The sequence below is a fragment of the Amaranthus tricolor genome, chromosome 11 (assembly GCF_026212465.1).
Source record: "Amaranthus tricolor cultivar Red isolate AtriRed21 chromosome 11, ASM2621246v1, whole genome shotgun sequence".
Lineage (NCBI taxonomy): Eukaryota > Viridiplantae > Streptophyta > Magnoliopsida > Caryophyllales > Amaranthaceae > Amaranthus > Amaranthus tricolor.
This window is the reverse complement of record NC_080057.1, coordinates 17198048-17217607: the sequence shown is the minus strand read 5'-3', so window position 1 is coordinate 17217607 and position 19560 is coordinate 17198048. Positions and strand designations below refer to the sequence as shown.

The 19560-nt window shown below is 35.2% G+C and overlaps 2 protein-coding genes across 2 annotated transcripts; both read right to left on the bottom strand.

The window, feature by feature from the left end:
* Positions 1–4470: 4470 nt before the first annotated feature.
* LOC130826774 (ubiquitin-activating enzyme E1 1-like) lies at positions 4471–11192 on the bottom strand. Its single transcript, XM_057692352.1, has 8 exons — positions 10827–11192; positions 10695–10743; positions 10000–10337; positions 8438–8655; positions 7311–8105; positions 6338–7206; positions 5828–6260; positions 4471–5316 (listed from the first exon to the last, which is right to left on the bottom strand). The coding sequence occupies exons 3-8, from the start codon at positions 10322–10324 to the stop codon at positions 4720–4722; spliced, it is 3237 nt and encodes a 1078-aa protein (XP_057548335.1). The 5' UTR covers positions 10325–10337; positions 10695–10743; positions 10827–11192; the 3' UTR covers positions 4471–4719.
* A 474-nt stretch (positions 11193–11666) lies between these two features.
* On the bottom strand, positions 11667–18977 carry LOC130826574 (uncharacterized). Its single transcript, XM_057692155.1, has 6 exons — positions 18600–18977; positions 17969–18497; positions 16277–17854; positions 12816–12915; positions 11832–12377; positions 11667–11748 (listed from the first exon to the last, which is right to left on the bottom strand). Exons 1-6 carry the CDS (start codon positions 18975–18977, stop codon positions 11667–11669), a joined length of 3213 nt encoding a protein of 1070 aa, XP_057548138.1.
* Positions 18978–19560: the final 583 nt, after the last annotated feature.

Genomic DNA, 19560 nt, shown 5'->3' with positions numbered 1-19560 from the left:
AGTTGGAGATACACGGATGACTGTGGGAAGAAATGAGGTTGTTGGTTCGACCAAGTTCAAGTATTTAGACTCAATTATCCAAAGTGATGAGGAGATCAATGAAGATGTCATGCATTGAGTATAGGCCTGTTGGCTTAAATGGAGAGCAACTACTAATGTTTTGTGCGTTAGAAGTTAGTGCCTAAACTAAAAGATAAATTCTACCGGGTAGCCGTAAAATGTTAGCCCATTAAGAAAACCGATGACAGAAAGATGGAAGTTGCAGAGATGCGTATGCTGAGATAGATGTGCGGACACACCAAGATGGATAGGATTAGGAGGATATTAGATTGAGGTTATGAGTTGCTTCGATTTCTGCAAAGTTGTGTGAAGGTAGATTAAGGTGGTTTGGTCATGTGGAAAGGAAACTAGCGATACACAAGTGATAAGAAAGGCAACATCACAATGATGGTAAAAGAGGTCAAAGAAGACCTAAGAAAACTTAGGAGGAACAAATTAGGAATGACTTGGGTGAGTTTCACCTCTCGGAGGACTTGATTTGGGATAAGAGTAGTTGGAGACACCAGATACATGTACGTTAGTCTCAGTAGTTTTCTTATGGCCTTTTTTCCTAGTGTGTCTTAGTCATTTTGTCTACTTATACTTTGGTTAGTTTTTGTTTTCTAAGATGGTGTTGTGTTCGTATATTTTTGCGTTGTCTGTTTTCCTTTGCATGGACGTCATATGACATGCGATACTCAAGTTGAGAGGCTCTCTTCAATCGCGACTTCTTCGTGATGAGGGTGTTGGTCTGCCTTTTTTCCCACACTCCTAAACCCTGTCTTTGAGCGGGAGTCATTGGCATGATGATTATGATGATGATGATCTCATTTTCTTCACAAAATTAATTCCAATGGATTATTATTTGAAGAGGTGATATAAGATGGTATTGAAAAAAACGTTAAATAATCAAAAGTTTATTACTATAGGTAATGTTATTTCATAAAATTTTACAGTTCAAATCATTTTATTACCAACATTTTACATTAACAAAGATGTTAAGATTGTTCATTGCATAATCGATATTAAAAATTCATTGAAGTCCTTGACTAGTTAATACAAATATCAAATTAAATATGTATATTGTTGAAGTTTTCGGTTTCATAAGTCCACTTTGACTCTTTTTTGGACATGTTGATACGTTGAGAAAATATTGAATATATTTGCGGACCAATATACAATCAAAGTTGGTTTTTAAGTTGGGTTTTAAATATAAATTAAAGTCGAGTCAGCTTTATCTCCAAGTATCTAATACCCTAACTCAATTTTTAAGTGTTATAAGAGTTCTTCAACAAATGTCACGATGAGTTGGCTTTTTTCGATGGCCATTGAAAAGCTTAATCGACTTTGAGTTATGTCTCAATGTTAAATCGTGCTTTGATTTTGCTCTTGTATCTTTGTACGTGTATTAAGTTAAATGTTATAATAGCTTAATTACACAATAGATTAGGTATGTTTCTAATCGTTCTATCTCTATCTAATTCTAATCCTAATTTCTCTAACCCTTTCTTCTATTCTTAACCACAAACCACTATCTCTATCTTGAAAGCTTTAAGAAAACTTTATTTACATCAATAAAACATTTAAACTAGTAGCCCACATTGAATGAACTATGTTAATTGATTTGATGATAATTTTGAAGGGAGTAAGTTAATGTGACAATTTAAGAGTAATTGAGTGTCTTAGGACCCTTGATGATGAAATATATTTCACTCTATTAGGATTTTGTAAAGAAGTTAAGAGAATTATCCAAAATTTCTGGTGGGGCACTTCTCTATTCCAGAGAAGGACTCCTTGGAAAGCTTAAAACAATTATGGAGACTCCGTTGTTTTCTCCACTCTCTCCTAGCCAAATCATTAAAAGCTAAATATATTCCGTATCTTTCCATATGGAACACGAAAGATGGCTATGAACCAAGCTTTGCTTAGAGAAGTATCTTGAATGCTACACTACACATATCATTTAAGCAGGTATAGGATGGTGTATTGGAGACAATAAATTCCTTGGAGGGCTTTGAAAAGATGTGAAGTCGATGTCCTTATTGATGCAAATACGCATTTGGCGTAAAGACGTCATTTAATGAGTTGCTTTATCGTAGGGATAGAGAATGAGTCCTCAATACTCCTATTAGCTTATTTCCATGTAAGGATGAGCGTGTTTGGTCAGCTAGCAATGAAGGTATTTTCCGGGTTTAGATGCATACAAAATCGCTAACTCATCTAAAGAATATGCTCCTACCACGAGGGGATTTAACCTTATTTACAATGCATTATGGAAGCTGAGAATCCCTCCTAAGGCTAAAATCTTCCTATGTAGAGCAGTTTGGGATATCCTCCCATTGGTATGAACTTGAGGAAGAAAGGTATTAGAGGGAAGGGTAAAATCTCTACCATTTATTTTTCTCTTCCAGTTATATTTTGTGTTATTCTCCATCTACAATTACTATTTACATCATAAAAAAGAAAAGCAAATTCGTGGAGACCAAGGAAGTATAATATTCAAGACATGTCAATTCAAAATGTAAGATCTACTCCCTCTACCCTTTTAAGATTACTACTCCCTATATACTCCCCTTATCCCTCTCATTTTACACAACTTTTCATTTTAATTTGTTACACTCATTTTGCACCATTTCTTTTTTTTTTTTTTTGTCAATGGCCCTAGTCTTGTTCTTTTAATCTTATCTACAAACTTATACTCTCTTTTCATCTTGACCTCTTATTTCTATCCTCCACTTGTTTTTTGTCTTATTCTCCAGCTGTATTTCACTTTCCACTAAATTTCTTCCATTTTGCACAAGGTGAAAAATAAAAGGGATAGAATTAGTATCTCTGTATAAAAAACATGTCACTACAAAGTGTATCTCAAAGGGGCGAAATTGGTATATCACACATGTAAGGCAACTTTTTTATTCAAAATCAAAAGTATAGTATGGCAACTTTTACAAAATAAACTGAAAAATTTCACGTGGTAACCATGAGGTATTGGGTTATCCACGTGGTAATCAAAGTTTTTTAAAATTCTACGCGGTAACTCTGAGGTTTACCCAATTTATCCTCCGTGACCTTTTTACCAAAAAAAACGTTTGAAAATGTTAGTTTAGTAAGAATGAAGCTTGTTGTCAACTGATGCAATCGAAAACTCTCCAAACATCATATTTCACCTATTTCACCCTAATTTCCCCAATTTCTCTAAAACCCCTAAATCCACAAATTCAAAATACAATTCAATAAAACTCATCTCCAAAAAGATCCCAAAATCAAGTTTTCAACTAGTGGTGGATAAAAAAGCGACATTTTAAACCCCAATTTCATGTCGTTTACTCTAGGTCAATAAAGAATGAGTAACTTTAATTTACAAGAATTTCAATTAACTCTTATTGTTTAATTTACAAGAAGAAACTCAAAATAAAAAAATTGTTTCAAGTACAATGGTTTGAGATGGAATCCTAATTTGATAGTAGAAGGTGAAATGAAAAAAGTAGGGTTTTAATTTTGGGGAAAAAATGTGATTTGGAGGAAGATGGAAAAGTTAGGGTTTATGTTTCAATTTACTAAACTGATGCTCGCTTTGATTAAGTGTAAGTATTTAAGAGGGTAAAAAAAGTCAAACTAATAAAATAAAGGTAAGTAGAGGTGCAAATGAAGTAATAAAAGATGAATAAAAAAGAAGGATGATTTCTTTCATTTGAAGGAAAGTATTCCGCCACCCTCCCCTAGAGTAAATTTATATCCCAATGTGAGGAAATTAATTGTTATTTTACTCATTCTTCGTTAGTTTTTAACTAATTCTTTCACCTCTCTAACAATCATATTCCTTTAATCTTCTATCTAATTAACTTTGTTTTCCTACTTTGATTTTTATTTACCCTTTAAATATTTACACTTAATCCAAGCGAACCCTAAGTGTGAAAAGATCATAGAGGATAAATTGGGCAAATTTCGGAATAACCGCATGAAATTTCCCAAATAAATCTTTTACTTTTAAGCAAGAATTAGGATATATTTATAATCGAATCAATAATGTCAAATATAAACAATGTTAGGGAGAATTAGCGGATTCTCATTCGAGCTCCAATTGTTCAATATTGATAATATCATAAACCATACTAATTAGTGGTGAACCTAAAAAAAATCATAACTCAGTTCTCAATTCTCACCGCATATGAAAAGATCAAGTTCTCTTCTCCTAAAGTTACGTTGTAAGTTAAAATATTAAAATAAAGTGAAAAAAAAAAGTGGGATGAAGAAACAATATACGTCAAAAACAGGTCCTACTACTCCATTATGATTTTTTCCTTCATTTTATTGTCTATAAAACGACCACCATTCATCATTATTATTTCCAACTATCCTTTTGTTCTCAGCACTTGATATTACTCCTATGATTCTAAAAAAGGTAACTCGCATCATCGAACATATTCCAATCAATAGAAGAAAAAAATATTGATCTCGTCCATTGGACTTTATAAGTTTAAAATGAGTTTGCATAAAAGATGAAACGACTACAAAACACCGAAAGGATGATCATAAACTCTTTGGATTCAAAGTTAGGGTCTAGACTCTATATAACAGGTCATTGTGCATGAAATAGATTTCCAAATGCTACAGATGAAACTGTTGTCTCACAATCAAAGTTTCCGCGGCAAAGGGATGGATCAGAACAAAAGCTCATTTTGCTCATCGAAAGTATACAGACACCAAGGGGATGTCAATATCATTATCATCATCATCCTCACATGCCACCACGACATCCAAATGGCGGCGATATGGAGGAATTTCTAGCTTTGCCACTTCCATTGCAAGATCCACGACCCTCTTATCCATCCTATCTTTGTGACGGGGGAACATACTATTGAACAGCAAGCAACTTCCACAGGAAATGCTGTACGCGTTGAGACCCTTTTCTTTAAGCCATTGAATCAGTTCCTTCAACGTTGGATTTCCCTTCAACACCCACCGATCCCAAACAGTCCAGGTCATATCCCGATGCTTGAAGACCTTTGGGGGTACTGGTTCCGCCATGGAGAAGAGAGGAAGTGCCAAATTAGCAAATGTATTGCGGTAGTCCTCTACCTTATGCCCTCCAGCCAAAACCTTGTATAGCTCCAAACACACAAGACCAGTTGCCATAGCAGTTGAGGTTGCAATAGCAGGAATGATCCTTCCAGCAATGAACTTCGCCTTCAATTTATCAACTTCAGGAATGCTGTAGTTCCTTGCCCTCATGTTGGCTAGAGCAGCTATGAGGTCCATATGGAAGTTCGTATCATCATCCTGCAATAATACCAGAAAATGGAAGGTTGGCTATAGTTCAATGGTAAACATTTGGAACATTCTATTGAACTTTGTTTTCCTTTGTTATGATTAAAAAGTTAGATAGAAAGGAAAGGAAAAGGAAATGGAGACTAGAGAAGGAGTGACAGAGAGCAGAAATGAAATATACTTTCCCTTCTACAAAATTAATATCCTTTACAAAAATTTCCACCCAATGTAACGCACTATAGTCTCTAGTCTCTCTTAAAGGAAAATTGAATATTCATATGCAGGCCAAAATGACAGGAAAAAGAGGAGAAAAATGAACAGATTAACACACCACATGCAAAGAAGGCTCCCTATAAACACACGTTCCCACCTTCAACTTTGTTCACATTTTAATCTCTTAGTATAGGATTATAGACACAGTACGCAAAAAATTAATTTTGTTGATCATTAAGGATTGACGCTTTGAGCCTTTAAAATGTAAAAGAACTCCTACTTGCTAATAATTAGAAAGAGGAAAACACACCTTCTCAAACTGGATTGGCTTCATCCTGTAACCAGGCTGCAAATCTTTCCGAGCATTCTCCAACTTACTAATAAGTTCATCAATGACTGCTGCATCATCTATAGAAGAAGAAGAAAGGCTAGTGGCCTTCTCATCAGTAACAATCTTTGCATCCTTCTTTGGCTCAAAGTCGGGAACGATAACCTTGTCAACAGCATCAGCCAGCTTCTTAGGTTGTTTAGCCCAATCAGGAATAGGTATTCCAAATGTTTCAGCTCGTAATATTGACGCAGCCATAATATAGTGAAGATGAGAAGGATCAGACGACGAAAATTGCAAGGGACGAGGAAATCTCTTTGGCGCTGACCAGAATGGAGCTCCAGTACTGGTTGGAGCATCTTCAGGGAAAGTAAATGTCAACTGTTTGACACGGTTGGCAAAGTAGTCTTCGAACCTGTTAACCAAAAAAGACTTAGTAGCTAAGGGAAAAGAAAAAATAACATTAAGCTCCAATTAATTAGTGATACATACTTTAGCCTAGCCCAAGTGATACAATCCTCAAATGTCTTGCATCTTTCCCTTTCAAGGCATTCAAGAACACGCTCCAAAGTATCCCTTGCCTGAGCATCACCAGCGTTCCTCATAGACGAAGCATATTCACCAGGGTTCGAAAGATAAGCATTCACTTCCGCTGGAGTTTTCTCAAGTAAACCCTCAAATTCAGAGCGAGCCCAAGTCAGACAATGGTCAATGTTGTGTGGAAAAGAATGCACAGTGCACATAGGAGCTTGCTTCTCAGGTGGATCACGTGAGGCCCCATAATTTTCAGTAAGGTGAGGAACAACCATTTGTGTATTGCATTTAGCACCTAAAGTTCCAGATTCAAGAAGTGGCTTCTGAAAATACAAGCATCTTTGGTCAACATATAGCCTAGCATTCACATTGTCCAAAGCATTGATAACTACGGTCAAATTCTCCCAAAAATTGTCATCAAACACATTTTCAGTTTCTGGACCAACACGATTTTGCAAGGCTTCAACTTGGAGCTGTGGATTTATCGATGTAGAGGCAGCAGCAGCAACAGTGGATTTGGCCTGTCCAATATTCCAATCACGGAATAAAAACTGCCTGCTGAGATTGCTTTTTTCAATCACATCATCATCTGTTACTGTTAGTTTTCCTTGGCTACCGCAGGAAACTCCCATCAAAGCCAAATTCTTCAAAAATTCACACCCAAGGGCACCAGATCCAACTACAAATGTTTTAGCTTCTTCTAACTCCTTTTGGAATCTCCATCCAAAAACCGAAATTTGAGCATCATAACGACTGTTTCTTGGAACAAGATCAGAAGCTTCCAGTGGCTCAGTGGGAAGTGACTCAACTGAATCAAAGTAGAAGAACTACAAACAAAAAGGAACATAAGGGTGAATAATAAGTCCACAACGAACAAGATCACAAAAGATATAGCAAAGAAATTTTCGGAAAAACAGCAATTGAGCATAACCTGAAAAAGAGGATGGAACTTTCCAGAGCAAGCCTTCACAACTTCTTGTCCAACAATACCACCAAACATGGCAGCCATTGGATTCAGTACAGCCTTAGCCCCAAAAGCAAAGTGGCGCAAAAGCTTTGGGTTGACATCATCTAGCCTACTATCACCTAAGGCCTCATTCATTTTACCAGCTACAGATATCAACTTCTGTGCATCCTCTTCAGAACCAGGACTGGGAAAGCGTCCTAACTCACACACAAGCTTGTCTAAAGCCTGGAAAGCCAAATGCAGTAAAGGTGGTCGTTCAAACTTTGAAAAGTCGCTCAAAAGAAAATCCCCAGGATCGTTAAGTGCTTCTCTCAAAGGCTTGAAATGCAAAACTTTTGGCTGCTTAACTTGTGTCACAATACCTCCTTTTTGGTAGATACCATAGTTTGTGGTGTCCTCCTCAATAGAGAACGAATATGGCCTTGCATTTATAACCTTTCTTGGCTTGCCATCATTGAGTTCCGGCATTCCATGAACTTCGGAGAACACAACAAGATCACCATCCTGAAACTCCAACCTTTCATCATCCACACATGATACAAGAGCGGGGTTGTCATTACTGATTGAAGCAATGATACCAGTGTGTGGCTCTTCACCATCAACATCAAGAACAGTAAACTCAGGTCCAAAGTCACAAAATACATTGCCAAAGAGCCCCCTAACTTCAGCTTTGATAAAAGCAATAGGTGGTTGATGACTGTGGCAGTAATCATTGAATTCAAGAGCTTTGTCCAAGTTGATATCAGTAAATACAACAGCCTAAAGAACAGGAAAACAAATCATGTTCAATACAAAATTGCAAAAACAGCAGCATCAAGTAGCAATAATTCAGAGGCCAACCAGAAGGGTTAATCATAAGCAGAACCTTCTCAATTAAAACATCATACAAGTTCATTGTCAGTTTAGAGCCTAAATACTAATTACCATGTGATAAATTGACAGTCATTTAAAGCTGCTAGAAAGCACTCTATCTTGTGAAGTCTTTAGCTGCACAAGTCACTTCTATGTATCATTCAGTCATTGTCCTTGAAAGGTCTATTATCCTCAACAGTAATTTACCATAGAACTAAACAACATACGTAAGGTAATACCTGAAAATCAGAAAGATGTTCCTTCTTCAGTTTAGTTGTCAGAGTTGAGACAAGCACAGCATTGTTCAGTTCTTGCAACTTTTGCACACTTGCAAGTGCTCTATTTTTCCCGACATCATCCTCGGAGAAAACAAAATTGCTGGATAAATCCCATAACTCCACATTCTCCTCATCATGCAAGGTGACAGATTTGACACCAGCAAGGATAAGATTTTTTGCTGCAGTTTATGAAACAGAAAGCATACCAAGATAGTCATAATCACATGTTCCCTTCAAATGAACTAACAGAACTAGCATACGATTAAGTGAAAAATGAGTATTAAATATTACATTGGAGATAAACTAAAGTATTAAAAGATATGTAATGGGATTTTGAGATGTCTGGCTCTCTCCCAAAAAGCTGAAAGCTCTACAAAACACTCAACACATCAGCTAATTTCTCTCCCTCTCTCCTTCCCTATGTATAATCATTTTTATCTCCCACTCTCTCTCTCCCCTCTATCTAAGTGGCCTCCTCCTCAGGCCTCTGGACCAACTGAATTTAATTACACAACTTTCCCCTTAACTTCCTTATAACTCCATCCTCTAAATCCCTTCTTGTTTTCTACTAAGAAGACACAAGATACACGCAAGTCTAAAAATCCCGTAGGTACACAGTTCAAATGTGATAGTAGTGCAAGTTAATAATTGCATTTTGAACTGTAACAAAAATCCTATAACAATAGTGACCGACTATCTTTAGCAAAAGCCAACCAAAAGAAAAGAACGAACACAAACAAGATCCATTCCAGACAAAGTATATCACAAGACACTCGCCAAACACCATGCCTATTTGTAAACAAAAACTCCCGCATAATTAGAGGTTAAAAGAAGTTCAAAACATAATGCAAAAATAAGGTCGCACCGTATCGGTCGTATTCGTAAAGGTTTTCAAATTTACCGAACTCGTATTGTCCGCACCGGAAAGGTGTAAAAAAGTCATGCTTTAGTTTATGCCAATGATTGGCAATACAGCTACCGCATCACCTTGCTTGTGTCCGCTACCACAACCGTGATCGTTACCGCATTTATGCACTATGGTTTGAAAGGACCAAACAAACCCCAAAAACCTATGTACTATTATCTAACATACTTGTATATGAACAGATAAACAATCATACTGCACTAAACAACACTGCTAGTGCTGATCAATTATTGATGCTAAAGGGATAGTGTATTAAAACGTAAACATAATATGACCATCAAGAAGACACAGGCTAAGACTAATGAGAATGTAATTCAACAACTAATGACCTTTTTCAACATCTCATTCAAGAGCCTAAAACGCTTAGCAACCTGGAAAAAGAAGCACCTTCTAACACGAAAAAAAATGCCAGCAATGGAAGACAAAAAGTATCCCAATCTAAATATTTGAGATATAAACATTTGTACTCACAAATAATCATGGCATACAAGGTGCAACGATTATATAAACATGTATCATCTCCAAAGTCCAAAATCAAACATAATCTAAAGGACTACAAGATCAAGCTAATATACATCAATTTGATGAAGAAACATACCTATTTCAGCTCCGAGGCCTTGCATCCCTGAAACGAGCACATTAGAACCAAAAAGGCGTCTCATAGTCTCACGCCCATACACAGCCAACTGCCTGCTATGCAAATCCTCATCAATATCCATCGGATTACCATCGCCCATGGCCATGGTGATTGTAACTTCAGTATTACCCACGGTGTTCTCAACAGAATTCAAACTATTCTTCGTATTCTCAACAGAATTTGACGCTGCCGACGTGGATCCTTCAATGCGAGACTTTTTTAAAGCGCAAGAAGTTGTTGTACCGTCAACTACCTCACCTTCACCAGCTCTCTTTCTTGGAAGCATATAGTGCAAACAACTGGTCAAAAATCGACGACCACACATCATCGGAATAGTCAATATAATCAAAACTACTAGTAAGTACAATTAATTCAATAAACAAGAAAAATGTCAGATATGACAACTTAAAATAATAATTATTATTATCATCATCAATTGCACTTAAACAAATCCCGACAACAATCGATAGGACAATCAGAACCCTAACTCAGACATCAACCCAAAAAACTTCATTTCTGACAAATTTAAACAATAAAAATTATCGATTTGATTCCAAATCATACAAACAAGTAACTTAACAGATCCAACACAATCATAATTATTCCATAACATCAAACGAACGAAACGTAAAGAATAATCACAAATCGATAGATACCTTAGCTCTGAGGATGCCGATGAAGGAAGAATCAATCGAAATCCGAAGACTGTAGAGAGAGAGAAGATGAGAGAGAAAGCGTTAAGAATCTAGAATTTCTTTTGAAAGAGAAAGAAAAGAAGAAAAGATTACCGTAAGAAAGGGTGGATATTTAAGGAGAATGAGGAAATTAGGGTTTAGGGAGAAGTGACAAATGCACCCCCATCGTTGTTGTCCATCAAAGGAATACTAATGTAATAAGACTAGAAGTACCATTTTTATTTTCTCGCTCTCTTTGTCTGTCTATTACAATCTCAATTTCTTGAAGGAGAAAAAAAAATTAAAATAAATGAAGTTAGCGTGTTATGTACGAAGGTGCGACACTACAGAGGGATAAAATTAAATTTGTTGCCGATATACTATAACGGCGTCGTTTTCTATTTCATATTGTTGCTCGTTCATTCCTTTATCGGCATTTTTTATGGTTTACTTGTTTTTTGACCTTATTACTTATTTTTATTGGAATTAGATCAGATCAGATCAGATCAGATCAGATTAAAAAAGTTTAGATCAGATTAATTCAAATCAGATCAGATCAGACCAGACCAGATCAAATTAAATCACGATTTATTATTATTATTATTATTATTATTATAAATTATATTATTGTTGTTGTTGTTGTTATTATTATTATTATTATTTGAAGAAATGCTTTTTGTATTACCCAATTAAAAAAATGGGATACAAAAGATCAAAGACTCCTACGTTTTCAGCTTATCTCCCTATGTTTGCATCAGTATGAACACAGAGCCCACCTTTTAGGAAGGGTTTCAAAGTGTCACTCTTCATGTGCAAGGGAGGTGAGCAGGAAGCCTCAAAAAGCTATACATAAAGGCAAAACCAATAAACTAAGCTATCTATGTCAGGAGGACATGTTCACCTTGACAAGACCAAAACCAAAGAGTCAAAAAAAAAGTTCAACCTATATACACCTTAGCCTAAGATATATTGGTCAAGGCCCAAATCAGCAGCTATCATGGAGGTAAGCTCCAAAATTAAGAGTTGAAGATGAATCCTAGAATACATGAAAACATCAAAAGGGAGACACAAGCTGAAGATGAGCTTCACGCTGAATCAGATCTCAAGGACGCTAGGTACTTGAATTTGGTCTCCGAGGTGTCTATTATATCGTCCACCACCAGTTTCACCATTGGTACTTTGTGGCTCCACACGGCTTCATTTCTTACGCTCCATATTGCATAGATAAGGTTGCAGAGAATGGCCTCAAACTGTTTTCTTTTGTGGCGTCCCATATGGTCTCTCTTGAGGGTATCCTCCAAGTTTTGTATTTTGTTGTTGGTCTCATACCGCTCCTTTAGATAAGCTACACATTCCTGGCTAAAGCGGCACTGGAAGAAGATATGGTTCGCTATTTCACTTTCCAATTCGCAGATCGAGCATGTGTCAGTATCGACAACTCTAGCAAGCTTTAAGCGATGTTTTGTTTTCATTCGGTTGTTGAAAGCTAACCAGGCTATGAACCTGCTTCTGGGTATGGTTAACCTATTCCAAACAAAGTGGTTCCACCCAACTCTGTTACCTCCTCCCCTGATGTCGTTGTAGACTTTTGTGATAAAGTATGTAGGTTCGTTCATCCATCTCGAAAGCTTCTCCTTGACCTTACATAGCTTCTTGACGACCCAACTGGACGTGATAGGGGGATTGAACAGTATCCAGTTGCCGCCTTTCGTGTATACTCCGTGGATCCATTTCACCCAGAGGGACTCATGGAGGGTGTTGATGTACCAAGCGACTTTACCCACAGCAGCTAGATTCCAGGACTCCAGATCTCGGATTCCAAGCCCCCCTTATTTCTTTCGCTTGCATGCTTTCTCCCAGCTAATATTTCCAGGGCTCTTGGACTCTGTGGAACCAGACCATAGGAAGGATTTGCAGATAGCATTCACCCGTCGGATGACCTTTTTGGGAAGGATGACAGCTTGACACCAGTAATTAAGTATACTCATCAGGACGGAGTTCACTAGCTGGAGGTGAACAGCGTAGGAAAATTTTTTTGCATATCAGACCCTAATCCGAGCTGTCATCTTATCTACCAAATACTCACAGTCTATGTCTGAGTACCTTTTTGAGGTGAGAGGCATCCCAAGATACTTAACTGGAAGGCTCTCAAAATTGTAGTCTATGGTTTGCTCAACCTGAGCTCTGAACTCGTTGTTGACTCCTGCTGTAACAAGAGAGGCAATCTCGATACATAATTAACATTTAATAATGTTTAATACAAAAAAAATATTGCGGAAGTCTCAAAATGCCGAATTGTTAAAAACTTTAAATCATAAACTAAAACTGTTTAAAACAAAAGTAAAATATTACCTCTGATAAGAAATATTGTTTGCTCAAAAAGAAAAAAAAATACATCATCATCAAGTGATCAATAAAGATACAAAAAGCAGCTAAGTTCTCGATAAATAGTAATTGCTGCGGCCTGGATCGGAACCTGAACTAAATCCTGCAAAATGCTGCCATCCATGATACGGATGACAGCCGATTGAATCGGTCAGCGCTTAACGCCGAGCATAACTTCCTATCCAGCTCAAAATACGGAAATTATACGCTACATTTACAAAATAATAATTTAAGTACGAACTTATACTTAATTGACACCACCGTATATTTTTACCATGTTCTTTTTCTGTTACATACTTTTAAGTCATTAAGATACCATTCTCGATCTTGACAGAAGTACGTTACTGCCACTTATACAATTCGGTAATCTTAACACTTGAGTAAGTTCATTTGGTTAATACTCATAATTGTACCATGCATCATAGCATCAACACTAATCAAGTTTATCAGTGATCAACAAGCACATCAATATGACACCTGATATATGTAAGGGTCTGGTTAGGTGAGAACCGTAGTCCTAAACCCTAACTGTGGTGGGAGTCGTCACCCCTCCAATACAATATTTATGCTCGAGCTCTACAGGATAGGTAGCGAACCCCCTGTCTTACACCGCATTTTACGTGCCGGCCAACACGGACGCAGGAATTTTACATGCCGGTCCATGGTTCGACATTACCTTACTATCAGGGTCATTCAATCAATACATTTCACACAAGTATATCACATTTTTATTACTCCAAGTTGACTTTGAATTTGAATTTGACCAACCTAAGTGGTAACTTCATTTATTTAATATAATTCTCAATCATAACGTTTAATTTACCTTTACGTCTTTATATGTTCATTACTTAATATTTACACATTAAATTTTATTTATAACTTTATTTTAATAGTTCACTAAATTCACACTAATAACTTAATATTTTATTAATAGTCTCCAAATTGGTATTTTCTACAAGTAGCTACTAAAATCTATTTCTCTTGAAATAAGTTCCCAAAATCAAAATTTCCAACTTTAAAATAAATAAAACTTTATTCTCCTCAGAAAATCAAACATTCTAATTAAAATTCAAGTTAAACTGCAACCTTCGGATAAGTTTTCAAAATTCAACAAGTTTATCAAAAAATAATTATTTCAAGTTTGGAAAAACAAGTAAACTTATTAGATTCGCGAAAATCAGCATTCTAGTTATAAAACAAATAAAACTTATAATTTCACAAAAAAATCAATATTTCACACATAGTTTAAGAACAAGTTTACTAAGAATACTTTTACATCTTTGTATATAAATTTTGGTCAAATAGTTAGCAGATAAAATATTATTTTGTACTAAATAATTAAATGTCACAAAAGTTATTATTATTTTTTTTAATTATGAAATCTCATATATTCAAGAAAATCACTTCAATATTTAATAACTTATAAAGCTTTCTCAAAAATAACTTTTAAGATTTTATTTTAATATTATCACAAAATAGCTTATAATAATATAAAAAAATAAATCAAACTCTTTTTCTTTTTAATATGATAATGGTCGAATGGCCTATGAGTATTTCGGGGCCTTTTTTTCACTAATAAAACAACTTCATTTAATTTATTATAGTAAATTCAAGATTTAAATAATTAACATAACCACAAAAAAACAAATAAGAAAATAAAAACTTTACACAATAACTTAGAAATTTACTATAACTTTAAGGATAAACTTAAATCTCATAATAAAGTATAATAACAATATTCTTAATATAATCATACTTAGCAAAATACGTTCATAAAATAACTTACTACCTTATAAACTAGTTTGAAGGCTAACATAAACATATTAATACAAAATTTTAACATAAAATAAATTCTTAAATATAATAACATTTCTAATGTAACATATAACTCATAAATATACTAGCACTAGTTTATAACATGAATCATGCTTAATATCACTAGAATATAATTTTGCACTCAACTTCCTAAACTTGTTCAAAGACTATTTGATTAACATACTAAATATACTTTTAGCATACACATACTTAATATAATCTTGATCATAATTTCATTAAACTAACCTCCACTAAAATATATCAACATATTTCATACTTTGCATATTATAAAGTAAATATAATGTAAAATTCCACAAAAAGAGTAGGGTAAGAAGTTATACCATACTAACACCAAGGATTAGTACTAAGTACTAATTAGAAAAATAATAAGAAATAAGATCCTCCAAGATAGATAATATTACTCCAAAGATAATTAATCCCAACTCCCAAAATAATGATGATGATTTAAGCTAAGTAAAGAGTGTTCTAAGCTCCATGTTCTTTAATTTCTTCAATTAATAAAGGTATTAATGTAGTAAGATTTTAATGAAGTGAAAATATAAAAAAGAATGTTAGAAAGATTTGATGATGGTGGTGTAAGTGATCTCATGGCTAAGGGGGGGAGGGGTATTTATAATGGGTTTGGGCAACTTTGTAGTTCATTAGATTGTATGAAAAAGAGTGTTAGGAGTATAGAAGAAGGTTAACTTGTGTAAGTGATTTAGAGTATGTAAGTGAATGTGTAAGAGTTGGAGTGTGTAAGTGAATGTGTAAGAGTTTGGAGTGTAGAAGAAGGTTAGCTTGTGTAAGGAAATGGTGAGCTTGTCTAAGTGATGAACATCATGGGTTACCATAGAAAGGATTTTGGTTCATCAAAATTTTGTTCTAATATGTACAAGTGAATATACTTTAAAATAATGGGTAAATTTGATCATGAAAATATGTAGTTTATTTAAAATTTTGCTTAAACTATACTTAATGTTATTAATAAAAATACGACTCATTTTTATGTATAAAATAATTATATCAAAATTATAAGGTTAAATAATAAGTAGTAATGTTAATTTAAGGAAGAAAGTTAAAAAGTAACGTTTTACAAAATCGTGAATATAATAATAAAAACTTACTTTTCGTACTATAAAATAATAAAATAATATTTTAGTGCTTATAAAAAGATTTTAAACAAAATACTATTTTAAAGTTTAATATTTGAAAGAAATTACAAAATCGGAAAAGATTTAGGAATTAAAGATAGTTTGAAATGAATAATCAAAGGATTAGAGATTTGATTTGAAAATTCAGAATAATTAATCGGAAGATTAAAATTAAGAATTTTGAGTCTGTTACACCTGCAAGGTAAATACCTGATTTGGAGTTGTTTGCTTTGAGGCCGGAGCAAGAGGAGAAGTAATCAACTGTCTTGATCAGGATGCTGATGGATTGGAGGTCACCCTTACAGAACAACATAAGGTCATCTGCAAAAGCTAAGTGATTGAGTTTGATTTTGCTGCATCTAGGGTGAAATTTAAACTCTGGTTCTTTGCGGGCCAAAGTGAGGGTTCTCGATAGGTATTCCATGCCAATTACAAAAAGTAAGGGGGATACTGGGTCTCCTTGTCTAACTCCTCTTTTTGCTTGGAATGTAGGTTGGGGGCTGCCATTGATAACCAAGGAATACTGAGTAGACGTTACACACGCCATGACTCTCTCTGTGAACTTCCTCGGGAAATTGAGTGCAGTCAACATTTCATGAAGAAAGTCCCAATCTAGTGTATTGTAGGCTTTCCTGAGGTCGATCTTTAAGAGGCAGCTTGGGGAGCAGTTCTTCCAACCATAATGCTTGACTATATCCTGACAAAGGAGGATGTTGTGGAGAGTGCTTTTCCCTTCAATAAATACTCCTTGCTTGGGGCTTACAATGGAGGCCAGTACATGTCGGAGTTTCCTGCAGATGAGCTTAGAGATACACTTATAGATAACGTTGCAATAAGAGATTGAACGATAGTCACCTGGGGTGTTTGGGGTGGAAACCTTTGGAATGAGGGTTATAGCTGTTATATTCCATGATTTCAGGAGAGTACCATTGGAAAAAAATTCTGTACCAACAATATCCCATGCAACCTTGTAAAAACCACTGTTGAAACCGTCCAAACTTGGTGCTTTGTCTTCAGGAATGCTCCACATGGCATCTTTAATCTCTTTTGGGGTAAAGTTCAAATCGAGCAGATTCCGTTGGTCTTGGTTAAGAACAGGGCCACTATGTATCACATTCATGTTAATTTTCGCTCTCTCCATTTTACCTCCAAGGAGATCTAGGTAGTACTTCTGAAAGGCCGCCTGAATTTCCCTTGGATCGCTAGTGGTACGATCTTGAAAGTGAAGAACATTTATTATACTGCACTTCCTGCGATGCTGAAGAGAATGGTGGAAGTATCTGGTGTTGTCATCACCCAAAGTGAGCCACTTCAATTTAGCTTTCTGTCTGAGGCCTGCTTCCCATTCTCGCTTTAATCTCCTATAAGCCTCTATTTTCGAGCATTCGACATCGGCGAGGTGTTTGCCCCCAGGGTGTAGGTGGAGGTCCTCTTGGACTTTTTGCATATCAGCTTCAGCTTTGGCCAAGTCCCTTACTTCTGTGTTTTTAAAGGTTGCTTTACATGCCTCTTTAATCAATCTGAGTTTTTGATCAAATTGGGTTGAGCTCCCTAGCAAGTTAGTGTGCCATGCTGCTCGGATGGCTTCCATGAACTCACTGTGTTTTCCCCAGTGGTTGAGGAATTTAAAAGGTTTTGCACGTTTAGCGGGTTCTAGGAATTGAACTAGTATTGGTGTGTGGTCGAAGTCTCCCTCTGAAAGGAAGCATACCTCTGTTGTGGGGAATGAGCACTCCCAAGCTGGGTTTCCCAACACTCCATCAATCTTTCTTAGAACTCTGGCATCTCCTTTTTACTTGTTTGACCACGTGAAAAAACGCCCTGTACTTTTCATGTCGTGAATATCGCAACTCGCCATGCATCTTTGAAGAGGTTCTATTTCATGAAGACGTGGTTTTTGACCTGTCCTCTCATTAAGATTGACTATGCAGCTGAAATCTCCCATGACTAACCAAGGCCCTGTCACTGTTGTGCCTATGTTCGCAAGCTCAGTAAGCATGATACCCTTCTCGTTCTTGTCAGTTGCACCATAAACAAAGGAGCAATCAAAGCTATCACCCCCATTAGGGTTGACACTCAAGTGGATGATTTGGCTGCTAACAAACCGTATGTCTACATTCATTTCCTCGGCTCTCCAAGCTACTGAAATCCTACCTCCCTTGTGAAGAGCTAGGTTGTGCGTGATACACCAAGATGGACAGATTCTTTGGTAAAGGGCACCGATTCCTTGCCGCTTTACTTTCGTCTCCAGGAGGCTAAATAGGCTTATGTTGTGGTTAGCGATAAAACGGGCCACTTCAGCTTGCTTATTGGCTTTATTTAACCCCCTAACGTTCCAAGTGAGGATGTTATTCATGATCCGGGATGGGGTAAGCCCCCAGCGCTTTGATAGGAAGGATCTTGTCATGAATTCTACTATTGGATTCGTTTCCTATAGCATCATCATCGAGCATTGTGTAAGGATTAGACAGTGAAAGTTGACCACTCTATTCAATTTGTTAGCCGTTCAAACCCACCTTTCCCTGCTGGAAACCTCATGTGGTTCACCCTTGGTTATAGTGATCATGGTGCCTAGATTCTCCGCTTGGATATTTCCTTCTAGAGGTTGTATTGCCATGGTTTCATGGGTTTCACTAGTGTCATGGTGACTGTTTTGTGCTTTGGAGTGATCTTTTTGACTTCCTTTCTTTACCCAATCTCTTCTTGGTGGTTTCTTATGAATTGGGTTCAAGGTTTTCTTTTGCTTGTAAGCACCAGATTGATGGCCAAGTTGTTGACATTGGTGGCACCACAGGGGTTTCCAGTCATATTGTACAGCTTGTTTAACCAGTTCATCATATTCATTTGTGAAGAACACCTCATCTAATAGGCCTTTTCTTATGTCCAATTCCACGAGGACTCTAGCATACATTAGTCGATCCAGTTCATCATCATCATATTATTATTATTATTATTATTATTATTATTATTATTATTATTATTATTATTATATTGTTATTATTATTATAATCATTATTATTATTATTATTATTATTATTATTATTATTATTATTATTATTATTAATGTTATAATTATATTATTATTATTATTATTATTATTGTTATGATTATTATCATTATTATTATTATTATTATTATTATTATTATTATTATTATTATTATTATTATTATTATTATTATTATTATTATTATTATTATTATATTACTATTATTATTATTATCATTATTATTATTATTATTATTATAATTATTATTATTATTATTATTATTATTATTATTATTATTATTATTATTATTATTATTGTTATTGTTATTGTTATGATATTAGGTGTTATTAATTATTATTTCCAATTAATAATAATAATAATAATAATAATAATAATAAAAATAATAATAATAATAATAATAATAATAATAATAATAATAATAATAATTATTATTATTATTATTATTATTATTATTAATATTAATTAACTAATTACTTAATTAATAAA

Bases quoted from the DNA above. Each gene is read 5' to 3' on its own strand.
- LOC130826574 (XM_057692155.1), bottom strand. From the start codon at position 18,977: ATGTATGCTAGAGTCCTCGTGGAATTGGACATAAGAAAAGGCCTATTA. The intron at 12,916-16,276 runs GTATTTACCTTG...TTGTTACAGCAG, and splicing joins AGCAAACAACTCCAAATCAG to GAGTCAACAACGAGTTCAGA. The intron at 11,749-11,831 runs GTACCTAGCGTC...CATGTATTCTAG, and splicing joins ACCTCGGAGACCAAATTCAA to GATTCATCTTCAACTCTTAA.
- LOC130826774 (XM_057692352.1), bottom strand. From the start codon at position 10,324: ATGCTTCCAAGAAAGAGAGCTGGTGAAGGTGAGGTAGTTGACGGTACA. The intron at 8,656-9,999 runs GTATGTTTCTTC...CATAAACTGCAG, and splicing joins AGGCCTCGGAGCTGAAATAG to CAAAAAATCTTATCCTTGCT. The intron at 6,261-6,337 runs GTATGTATCACT...TTTGGTTAACAG, and splicing joins ATCACTTGGGCTAGGCTAAA to GTTCGAAGACTACTTTGCCA.